Genomic DNA, 11,917 nt, shown 5'->3' with positions numbered 1-11,917 from the left:
CTTACGTAATAATATGTGTGGCTTATAAACTACAGGGGCCTTCGTGTGAAAAAAGTTTTTTTTTTTTTTTTTATTATTTTGTGGTTAGGGCTTATACACTGTTGCGCTCAATACAATGACCCCCAGCCCATATGCTCTAAAATGCCACAAGGAATGTACTCATTTGTGTAAAGGAAGTATTGGGGATACTGTATTTATATACAAGGCTCGAGACTGTGAATTTCATTGGACAGTTTACATAATTATTTGTATTCATGTAAATGTGTTGTTGTTTAAACAACAGTTCATACACAAATGTTAAAATACAACATATTTTGTAATTGGCATGACAGTTTTGGCAGGTGATTAGCATTCCAGACAATTTTCATCATGACTAGTTTTGGTCAGGTAGGCATTGTGTTAACAATTCATTATTGTTTAGCCATGATTTCAAATACAACTTATACGGTTTTTGTGATTATATATATATAAAATATGCACGGGCCTGCTGTACCTCTCCAAAAAAGGGTGTGACCAAATCATAACCTTGACAACTGGAAGGGACAGACCAACTGAAAAAGTTGGTAGCACTTGTGCTACCAGTGCAATAGTTAGTGTAGATCCCTGATATATAATATAATATTAAATGTATAATTATTATTATACACACACACGCACAAAATATATGAAGCTTAAATCTGTCTCCCTCCTGATGCTTCTCCAGACGGGCAGTGAGCAAAGAAACGAGGATGATTTGAGGGGGAGAGAAGGAAGCGAGCAGGGAAACCAGGTTATGGCCCAGGAGTTCCTAGAGTACTTCCAGAGAGGGGCGCACTGGAGCAGCAGCTGCAGCACGCCAGAGCTCAGGGACCCGCCCTCACACCTGCACTTTAACCACGGCGGGACCCCCACCAACGGTGCACCCGGTGGCCCCGGTGAGTACTACTCCCCCCTTGCCCTTGCTTTGGCCCAGGCCCCCACCCACGAGCCAGAAGAGGAAGAAGAGGAGGAAGAGGATGATGAGGACGGGGAAGCGGTGCAGGGCAACGGAATAAGCCTCGGGTCATTTTACTACCCGCCCTCCCAGAACGGGCACTTCTACCTCCCCCCTGAGGCTCGGCCGGGGCATGACAGGCCAGAGACGGAAGACGGCGCCCTGCAGCTGATGGCGAGGGAGAGGGGCTCGGCTAGTGCCCTCTTGCAGCAGATGATGGACTCCATCGAGAGGCAGAAGCAGCGTGGGGCTGCCGGGGAGGATCCGGACGACGGGGATGACCCGGATATGGAATTTTACTACAATTACTTCAACAGCACTCAGCTTGAGGACACGCCTACTGCTGCTCTAACGCCGGGTGTGCCGTCACTGTGGTTGTCACGGGGCAACAGCGGCCACGACAGAGTCAGCAGAGGGGTGAGGGGTGTCGGCGAGAGGGGCAGCGGGAGCGGCGGAGGCGGCGGGGAGAGGAAGATGCGCTCGAAGGCCTTTCAGAAATGCCCCATATGCTCCAAGGTCATTCAAGGAGCAGGCAAGCTACCCCGCCACATCCGAACACACACGGGGGAGAAACCCTATGAGTGCACCATCTGCAAAGTGCGCTTTACCAGGTAAGCCCAATTAATGAAGCCACTGCTCCGTGTCACGTGTACTAACACTTTTGGACTTGGCAGAGCACCTAGCAAGTGGGATGCGTCTGCAAAGTCAAGAGTAGGATGATTTAGGCTTTGCATTAAGGGGCCAACACAATGTTTATTTTTGCATCGCTTAGCATCTAAATATTCCATCTCCAACATGGTGATAAAAATTGCTTTTATTGTTATGCTCACCTGGACTTGTAGCGCAGGGGTCCTATAAAAGAAGGCTGTGGCCTTGCTGGTGTTATCTTGTGGAGGGCTGCTGTAAAGCTCTGATATAGAAGGGGGGTTACAGGCCCTGGTTTGTGCTCTGTGTGCTTCAATGCAGCCATTTGAACTTTTGATCTTTACCTGTGTTGATTATTGCCCACAGCAGAGTAGTTATACACCCCCTCTTGCTTTGTCACTTCTTTACCTCTCTAATGAAATCTGACTTATGCCGCTCAGATAAATGTGACCAGAGTTAAGAAAGACAGGTTGAGTGATTTCCCTGTATTAAGGAGCCCTACTTTTCCTTGGAATCCCTCCTGTAATTAATCAATCAGAGCACTAGTGCTTTTAATAGATGCAGTGGGGCTTAAATACCTCCACCTTCTCGTGTCAGGGGACGTAGGAGAGACCAATGTGAACTGAATTGGCCTCCTAGTTAAATTTGATCGGGAGTGGGAAGTGGGCTATTTTAAATCTTAATCCTGTTTGATCATGGTTAGAAGTGCTGCAAATGGTAATAAATCAAATAATAAATAATACATTTCGCAGTGTTGGTGTTAACGTGTTTTTACACCTGGTCATCTTAGATTTAGAGTACAGTGTGCGCAAATGGTTGGCTCCCTGTTTAGTATGAGAGTTAATCCGTTTAAATTCTTTGTTGTCAAATGGGGGAGGGAGGTACAAGAGCCAGATGAAGATGTCCTGATAAAGTTTAGTTGAAGCTGGCATCTTCACGGCTTTTCTTTTTGTCACCATTCTGTATAAATGACATTGACAAAGTCTGGGAAAATTACACCTTGGAGGTAGTATCAGAGCTGGGCAACGCCTGTGAAACGGAATTCCACAATGACAGGACATACTGTAGGTGTTAAAATGCTAGACTTCCTCCGCCCTGTTGTGTTGAGTGTTATTCTCGCTGTGCTACAAGTATTTTACACGTTACACCAGATGCTGCCAAAAATGTCATGTAATTGGCTGGTTGCAGGAAGCTGTGTTCACAGTAAAAAGTACACACTGGTACTGCAATACAAGAATTTACAATGATCTCAACATATGAGGTTTCAAGGTTACAAACAGCGGCCATTACACTAGCTTGCATACGGCGTGAGAAATCATCACGTGACAAGGATTTCTCATACAAATATTTACTCTCATGACTTTACTACTGCTTTAGTGTAGGTTAGTGATAGACTAGGGTGCAGTCCAAATTACGTACAAATTCAGTTTACGTCACCCCTGATTGAACAGAACTCCGTCGTAAACCAAACACATCCTATATTGTACTATATTCCGCTTTTCTGGGTTCTGTATAATAGTCAAAGATAAATTCCACATAATGGCTAAGATGCGCCAATATCTTCGTGTGAGTATTTTATTATTACTAGGTGTCATTATTAACAGTGGTTATCTTCTTTTTACCCCAAGACACTTAAAAATATTAGTGTTACCTGAAAAGTATAACCCTGGAACGGAAAAGAAAAAGTCATAGGAAAATTTTATGCTGGAGTGGATTATTTAGGATTTTGGAGGTTCCACTTTGGTAGTAGTGTTCTTTGGTGATTTTCTACATTCAATTCAATAATTACCATACAAGTACAGGTTGTGGGGATTTAGGATGCAAAATGTTATTGAATGAATTGCCATTACTGCTAACTGCATTGACAAATGGTCGTTTTTTTTGTTTGTTTTTTAAATGGTATCTTGTGTCTTATTCCCTGTCAATTGACTGCAGTGCTTTCCTCCCAGAAAAGTTGAGAAAGAACCATTAACAAAAATGCCAGGTAACACAGTGAACGTTGAGCTTTATTGTCAGGCCACAGTTGCGCTCTTGAGTGCAATTACACAGATAAAGATACAGACTTTATGGTTTTGCTTCAGTTGACCTGGTTGACCTCACAAATGAGGGTGTGGGACCACTGGACATGAGCCAAATGCTCGGCCATTAAACAGAAAATAAAGCCATTCACAGTGTACTTAGCTGACCTTGTAAGAATTAATGTTTTGATGTTTCTCAGGTGGATTGAATTAGTATTTATTCGAATGTCCTTCTTCCCCCTCTCTTCCTTCAAGGCAGGACAAGCTCAAGGTTCACATGCGGAAGCATACGGGAGAGAAGCCTTACCTTTGTACGCAATGTGGGGCGGCCTTCGCTCACAACTATGACCTGAAGAACCACATGCGCGTTCACACTGGCCTGCGCCCCTACCAGTGCTCCAGCTGCTTTAAGACTTTCGTACGCTCCGACCATCTGCACCGCCACCTCAAGAAGGACGGCTGCAACGGCATCCCGTCTCGCCGAGGCCGAAAGCCTCGGGTGAGAGAGCCTGGGCTCCTGGATGCCCCGTTGGGCCTGCTGAGCCCCGGCTCAGACACTGGCCTGGAGCCTCACATCATCAAGGGACGGCAGCTCTCGGAAGCTCTCAAGTCTGAGGTGGAGGGGCCCCTCGCACACAGCCCACAGCTAGCAAGAGGGCCGGACCATGAGACAAACACTTAAGAATTTGATGGACACCCTCACAAACATCACTCTGCTCCGCCTGTCCACACAGAGGAGGAAAAAACAGACTTTAAAGAATATATATGTAAAAACAACAACTATTGCTCTATAAACCAAATCAGGGTGTCACAAAAATGTTAATCTTCACAGTTCTTTCTTTCTTTTACTTTGGAGAAAAAAAAGTACGACGTGAAAGCACTTGAGTCGGTTTAAAGAGCAAAGAACGCTTCAAATCACGCACCCACAATGTCCACTTTCTGGGCCTTTCTTATCAATAATAATAGGGGGTTTTATACATTGGCATAATGTATAAAGGACACTAAGAAACTATGCAGTTGACTTTAGGTTTTTATTATCGGTCGAGCTCTGAGCAAAGGTGTCTGAGCTCCTTCCGGCTGCCGTACGGGTGAAGCGAGGACAAATCTTTCCATGAGAAAACAGCTTTTTTTTCCTTTTTTATTCTTTTGCAGGTCTAGAGATGTACAGTTACCATAGAAACAACGTTGCCATAATATGGCATATGCAAGGAAACTCACCACATTTGTGATGCAACAGCTTGCTCGCTCGCTCACTCTCCAAATGCTCCAGAAAGAATAGACAAGGGTTTGATTGAAGTGTTACTTACTCGATAAAAAAAAACATATATAAATACATTGGGAGAATCGATTGTTTATCTTTGCGAATGAGTCGAATCCACATGGGTGGAGGCTCGAGGATTGCAGGACAAGGGAGTACGAGGCTCTGTGTTTTTAAAACGCTACCACTGCCCTCACACCCCTGCAATTTAAGTTTTTCTGTCTTAATCTTTTGGTCTTTTTTTTTTTTTTGTTGACTGGGTACTTGACACTTTATAATTGTATACATGTATATACAGCATGGGGCGATATGACATCCCTGTTAACTGTTCTGGCTTCTCCTCGTGGGCTGGATGTCTTATTTCTTACAGCGTTGGCAAACCCGTATGAATGTTTGTTGAGCGATAGCATGGGTCACCTGAGGGGGAAGAAAAACACTTGACAGTTCCTGCCTAAAAATGATGAGCATTGGAAATGATTGAGTGAATGTGCTTCACTTTGTGCAGTGTGTCCTTGTTTGACAGGGTGCAGGTTTAAGGCACGACAGGGAACCCAAATGAGAATGTTGAAGAGAAAAGATGAGCACCTCTTTTTCTTTGTTTGCACAGCTTAAGGGAAGACATCCAATAGTAAAAGGGGCGCGGGTATATTTAAAGGAAGATAATTGTTTTCTTCTTCTTTTGTTTAAATAGTTTTCCTTTTTGGGACCACACAACCTGGGCGATGTAGAAAGCGGTAAATACCTGTCCAAGTCAGCAGGCCAAATAGGAGTCCAGCTGCAGCTGGTTCGCGAGAGGGGAGGGGGACCTCGCCATGTCTGTTGCATTCCAAAAAAATAATCCCCCCCAGCTCAGCCACGTTTCCATGCAGGAGGAGGGTGGGGGATCAGATCAGGCCTCTCTCTCTCTCTCTCTCTCTCTCTCTCTCTCTCTCTCTCTCTCTCTCTCTCTCTCTCTCTCTCTCTCGCCCCCTCTCCCCCTCTCTGTGGTCCTCTAATGCCCTTAAGGGATATGATTATAATAGAGCTTGGTGTTACCGTGGGTGCATGCATATGTCTGTGTGTGTGTGTGTGTGTGCGTGGCAGCCAGGGTCCCTCTGGCCACATCATCATGTGTGTGAGTCAGCCCCAGCCTGTTCAAACATGCACCTTGAGCTGCCAGCCTCAGCGCACTTCACTCTCTCTCCTAAAATCCACGTTTCCACCCAGCAGTCCATTTCGCTCCACTGCGGTATAGTTTGGACTGGTAAATGCTGATCAGACTTGGGTTGCCATTGCGCGGTGTAGGGGGCGACATTATTCGTAAATGCGTAACATGGTTGGAGTAAATTCCTCTCTCTGTATTCTTACATTGTAATGTAACACGGGGGAAGGCGAACAATCGTCTCTCGACCAATCAGCAAACAGGTGTGGCTTAAACTCCACTCTACAAAGCAACGTAGCTTCTGAGTTTCCCTGCTGGCAAATAGGTGGTGAACAATACAGGTCCGATACTTAGAGAACCTTTACAGTGGGAACACTGACGAAAACCAAATTGTACTGCTTGGTGGAAACAAGCCCAAGACATGAGAAAGGAATCATTCTGAGTTCACTGATCTTTGAATTAGGGATGGGCATTTAAATAGATTGCTTCAATCGACTAATGCAAAAATTAACCATCAATTAATTATTTTGTTCTACGTGAATGTTTTGAACTCCTGTTTCTGCATACAGAGGAGTTGACGGAGCTTGACTTCCCATAGGCGACGTCATGTTTTTCATCTTTAGACCACAGATTAGTTGAGCCTGATTCAGCAGTACAGTACTGCACACCGTTTTCACAGATTTGTTAACGCCAATCAATTTTTTTGCCCATCCCTACTTGGAATATCCCCAAAACTTTCCAAACCGAGAGCCCCTCCCAGCCTGATACAAGACCATCTCTCCTGTACGCCTCCTGTCCTGAATTGCACCTTAATCAGAACGAGACAGTTTCTGAAAGCACTTTGTTACAACAAGGGCACTTTTGTCAACAAAACGGGTACTTTTGAGAAAAAAAAAAAGTTGCAAATGAGATCGGCCCTTTCTTCTCTCAGTGGTGGTAAAAAAAAATGCTCATTTTCCTTGTTTTGTTTTTAGGGTTGACAACAAGCTGCCAAACGGGAAAGAAATTAGTGCTCTAGAAGAAAGGCCTGGTAAAAGATGAGTTAATTTAACTGATTGCACTTGAAGTTAGCTGTCTAAATGTCTTAAGGTAGAGGGAGGGTGTTGTGTGTTTTGTGTGTGTGCGTGCGTGTGTGTGTGCGTGCGTGCGTGTGTGTGTGCGCGCGTGTGTGTGTGTGTGCGTGCGTGCGCGCGCAAGCATGCATTACTGTCTGGTGGACTGGAGGATCTCGGGACGAGCTGGTGTAAACAAACGTTGCTCCATCTGTTCCCCGGCTCCCCTCCTAAGTGTGTGATGATAACGGGCCCCTAACGTTGTAAAACACCTCATCGGACAGTCGCTTGTTTACTTCACAGCTCTCTGGGCGCACATTTGCATAAATCTTGGTTTACCCTCGCTGGTCATTGTCGGCGGCTGTCCGGGCCTTGAGAGTGTAGGTTTTATGTATTTCTCTTGAGTCCCTGATCTCGTAAAAAATGCGAACTGATGTCTGTACCGCGTAGTATGGACCCTAAACCAGTTTTGTTCCCAAATAACCTATGAGCCATCTAAACCTGTGTATATTTGGACCTTTACATAGTCTCAGGGTGCTTTCACGCTTGCAACATTTAGTCTGCTTTAATCAACTGCAATCCGTTTTCCTTGTGTGAACAAAGTGATTGAACTTGGGTGCAGACCAAATCAACCGGTCTGTGTAGTTTCAAACAAACTCTTTGGTTGTGCGGAAAAAGCGAAACTGGGAGTGAACAAATCAGTTTCACCCCTAAACAAAACACAGCTTTGCTTTCGCATGAATACGGTTTAGATGGAAAGCGGGAAACAAAGCCATAAACTGATAGGGAGCAAGAAAGCAAATTACCGGTGTGAAAGCATCCTGATGTTACTTGATATATTTCTCTCATACTAGGCTGGTACCTGTACTGGTTTCAAGCTAAAGAGCCAAAAGTATCACCGGTTCTTGGAGCTGGGGGTTGTGACCACAGGTCACTGGAGCAAACATTCAACCGCCATCTTACGGCAAGAAGCCAGCAAACTATAGTCGTGCTGCTTCCAAAACGGATGCAAGCCAAGCACCAGAACAGAACTAGCACTGGCACCAGCTCCGTGTGAAAGGGATATCATTTGTCCAAACTGGGCCTCCCTGAATAGAAACAGGTTTAAGGATGTAAATTATTTTCTGACTTTGCTTGAAGTTACGCTACAACGCAGCTCCCGTATGCGTGAATGTTGGATTTGGTTGAGGTCTTAACAGGCCCTCATTGCCAGGAAGGGTGGGGGTAAACAGATAGCTGGGTCGGGTGTCTTGTCTGGGATTTCAAGCCTGTTAGCACTGGAAGTGGTGCTTTAGCTGAGCGTAGCGCAAACATTTGCACTAATTGTCAATGTTCTTGTCCTGCTGGTGGGAGACAACCTCAGAAAGGTCACATGGTTTCCGTGTGGACTTGGGTCGGTCCTGCCCAATAGAAGTAATCATGTATAGTATATGTGTATACGTCCAACCTTGACTAATACCAAAGGAGAACAAAGACATTAAGATAGTTTAAGATGTACCAATCGAATGTTGGATCATTAGTGTTTGAAACCCATGTGAATCCAACTTGGGTGGTTTTGTTTTGTGAGAGATTACAAATTTGGGCCGCTCATTAGAAATATGTGGGTTGGTCCTGCTATGATCAGATCATTGTACAAAGATATGATACTTACAGATGAGATGTATTTTCAGTCCAACTGATGAATAATTAATCACTAAATTTCACTTTTTACTAAATTATAAGAAACGAGTTTATTCGTTCCATTGGTTCTGTGATTGTGTTGACTTTTGTGCGATCTTGCAATGTGGAGCTCCGGCTCACTCCCGCCAGGTGAGCCTTACGTGGGCCCTCTTTGACCAAACCCACGCCTTGTGCTTTTACCACAGAACACCTTGTTTTGTGTTTTGTTTTCCTCTGCCCCGTGTTTTTCAGACCAAACTCTTATGAGCTGACGCTAATCGTGCAGATGTTTAAGCTTTACTTGAATTAATTTATTATTTTTATTCTTACCTTGTTTGCCGCTAAACTCCCAAGAGTTCTGCAGTGGCTCCCCCCTTGTCTGATTCTTGTGTTTTTCCAAATGGACCTTGACTTCTGTTTCTGTCTTACTCTTTTATCAAAGATTTTTTGCTGATTATATCTGAGAAAGCCATAAAACAAGACCAACAACCATGATAAAGATGTTTCTTCTTTTTAAAGGAGAGATGAAGTGACTGTTAATGAGTTTAGTGGCATCAGAAGCTAGGAGGGACTGGGACTCTTGTCGCCGGTGTGCTTTTGTAGCAGATGATTGGAATTTTTCCCATCTGGCTGGATATGCAGCATGGCCCTCAACGCAGTGTGCTTGTGGCACTACCTAACAAACGGTGGACTTCTCCCAGTTTCTAACGCAAGGTCTGCCGCCCTTGGTCCTAATGAAAGTTGGGCTAACCCCAGATCTGAGGAAAGGTGGGGCGCCAGCAGTTCTTAGCTGGGCTGCGGCCATGTCCCATACCATCAAGCTCTAAGAAAAGGTGCACTGCCCATGGGTCTTAATAGTAGGGACTCTGCCATCAGATCGGAAGGAATGGCGTGCCACCCATAGGTCTTACGTTATGGGGGTCTGCTCTCAGGTTCAAACGGAAAATGGACTGCCCTTAGTTCAAGGTGGGCTGTTATCAGGTCCTACAATAGAAGTGCTGCCCCCAGGTTTTGGCGATGTGAGGTGGTGGGTGCCCTGTAGTTCATAAGAAAAGGAGGGCCGCCCCCATTTCAGAAAAAAGTGGCCTGCTGTCATGCGCAGGGGTGTGCCCGGCTCCTAAGTGACAATGGGCTGTCCCATGTCATAGGAAAAGGTGGGCCATCCTCAGTTCTTTTTTAAAAAAAAAAAAAAAGAAAAAAAAAAGGGCCATCCTCTGGTCTTAACGAAGGATGGGCTGCTCCCGGGGGAAGTGTGGATCATTTGTACCTCCTGGCTCTGAGCATACAAAGATTGTAGAAAGAGCCATTACAGGGGTAAGGGGGTAGGGGGATGGGTTGTGATGTTTTCAGGGACGGGGTAGCTTGTGTAGTTTTTGGAAAGGCGTGGCCAAAACGTCCAGAAGATGCAGAATATTTCGGGTCTCCTTTTGCCTCTTTTGCAAGTACTTCTCAGGTGGAAACGAACACTGCTATGCATCGGCTTTCTTCGTTATGTGTGTCATACCATGCTGTAGATGTTCCCTCGCTAATTAGCAGACACAAGAAAAAGGAGGGCTGGGCTCATTGTGAAGCGTGATACTGATTTGGTACCTTGTAGAAGGGAGCCGTCTGTCTCTTTAGTCAGTCTCATTGTTTTGAAGAGTAGCACCAGGCCTGCGTTGTGCAGCCACTGAAAGCAAACATTCCATAACTTCATACTGTGATTCCCCCTTCATATTCCGTGCATGTGACGGCGTTGCTTTTTTTTTTTTTTTTTTTTCCCCTCTCAGCTTCTGCGATTGTAAACGTTAGCACTTTGCGATAAAAAGGCCATCCTCCATTGTGTTTTGATGATTTCCTTTTTGCTTTCTGGTTGCCTGGGTGATGCAATTTCAATTCCCATCGTGAGAAAATGCACTTGAATTGTAGCGTGGAAGATGGACGCCTTATTGGCTATTGCCCTTCACTTGCTTGCTTAGCAGGGAGAAATGTGATTGGTTCTCATTTCGGGGGACTCTTTCGAAGCTGTGCTGAATGTAGTATAGGGGTGGGTGACCTACTGTCCGCCAGAGCATTCGATGCAGCCCGCCATAAAAGGAAATAAAACCTCAGTCTTAAGGAAAAAGGTTCCCCACCCCTGTTGTGTAGGTCAAGGCTGGATCAGGTATCCATCTTTGGGCGCTTTTTTTTTTGCAAATCAGCACAATGTTATTGCAGTCCAGTGGGAAGAAAGGACAATAACCTGGGAGACAAATCTAGATAGTAGGCTACTATTTATTTCAAGCATCGTCAGTGAGGTTTCTAAAGTGGCCTATTAAGTGTCTCATTTACCAACACAAACTGGGATGTTAAATTGTAAACAAACACGAGTCACATCAGGCACCAAAATACATGACCACGCTAAATATCTGGATCTAAATGTATGACAAAAGGATTGAGAAAAAAAAAAAAAAAAAGTTAAATTTTTCAAGTGACGACGTGTAGTTTGTTTGCTTTGTGACTCGTGTTTTCTTAGTTTGCTCCACTTGTTTATGAAGCTGCAAGCAGTTGAATTGTTTTGGGGAGAATTTGCACTTTCTGGTGATGAGAAAAGAAAAAAAAACTATGTATATGAGACCACTACATCCACACACTCAAAAATCATATAATTCCATGTTGTCTTTTTTTTTTTTTTCTTTTTTTTTTTTTAAATATATCCAAAAATGTCTGCCATCTGGTTGTCTGGTTTAAAGAATATACAAATATTTCTATTAAAAGAAAAACAATGGTTGCAAAGGTTGTTTGCTTGAGTCGACTTACCTGTAATTAATATTTTATTGAGACAAGGCACATATTCCACATTAGAAAAATCCTCTTTGCCATTACCGGAACATTCTGTAGGTGGCGTCCCAAACAAACACAAAAAGGCAAGAAGCACCTGTTGGATTCTCCTGGACACGGTCCTAGAAGTGAGATCACCTTCAATTAGAATGACTCCAATCAGGTTAGTTTTAAATAACACGTGAACACATGTATTAGAAACCGCTCCAAGTATGAAGGTCTATTTGTACAAGAGATTAAATATATTGTTAAATCTGTTATTGTTATATATGATAACAATAACAGATTATGAGTATATGGTTATTGTTAATCATTATCTTCCATACATCCATTTTCTTTCACGCTTATCCTCATTAAGGCCTCCGATGAGCT

At 44.2% G+C, this 11,917-nt stretch overlaps 1 protein-coding gene across 1 annotated transcript in view; it reads left to right on the top strand.

The window, feature by feature from the left end:
* Positions 1-11,381, top strand: part of zbtb7a (zinc finger and BTB domain containing 7a) — a 26,627-nt gene extending 15,246 nt beyond the window's left edge. The window contains exons 3-4 of the mRNA XM_061683884.1: positions 704-1,584; positions 3,892-11,381. Of these exons, the coding sequence (XP_061539868.1) occupies positions 704-1,584; positions 3,892-4,318 (1,308 nt within the window). The 3' untranslated portion in view covers positions 4,319-11,381. The remainder of the gene's footprint in view (positions 1-703; positions 1,585-3,891) is intronic.
* The last annotated feature ends 536 nt before the right edge of the window (positions 11,382-11,917 follow it).

This window comes from Phycodurus eques, chromosome 8 (genome assembly GCF_024500275.1).
Source record: "Phycodurus eques isolate BA_2022a chromosome 8, UOR_Pequ_1.1, whole genome shotgun sequence".
Classification (NCBI taxonomy): Eukaryota; Metazoa; Chordata; class Actinopteri; order Syngnathiformes; family Syngnathidae; genus Phycodurus; species Phycodurus eques.
Note: the sequence above shows the minus strand (reverse complement) of the source record. Positions and strands in the feature narration are given on the sequence as shown.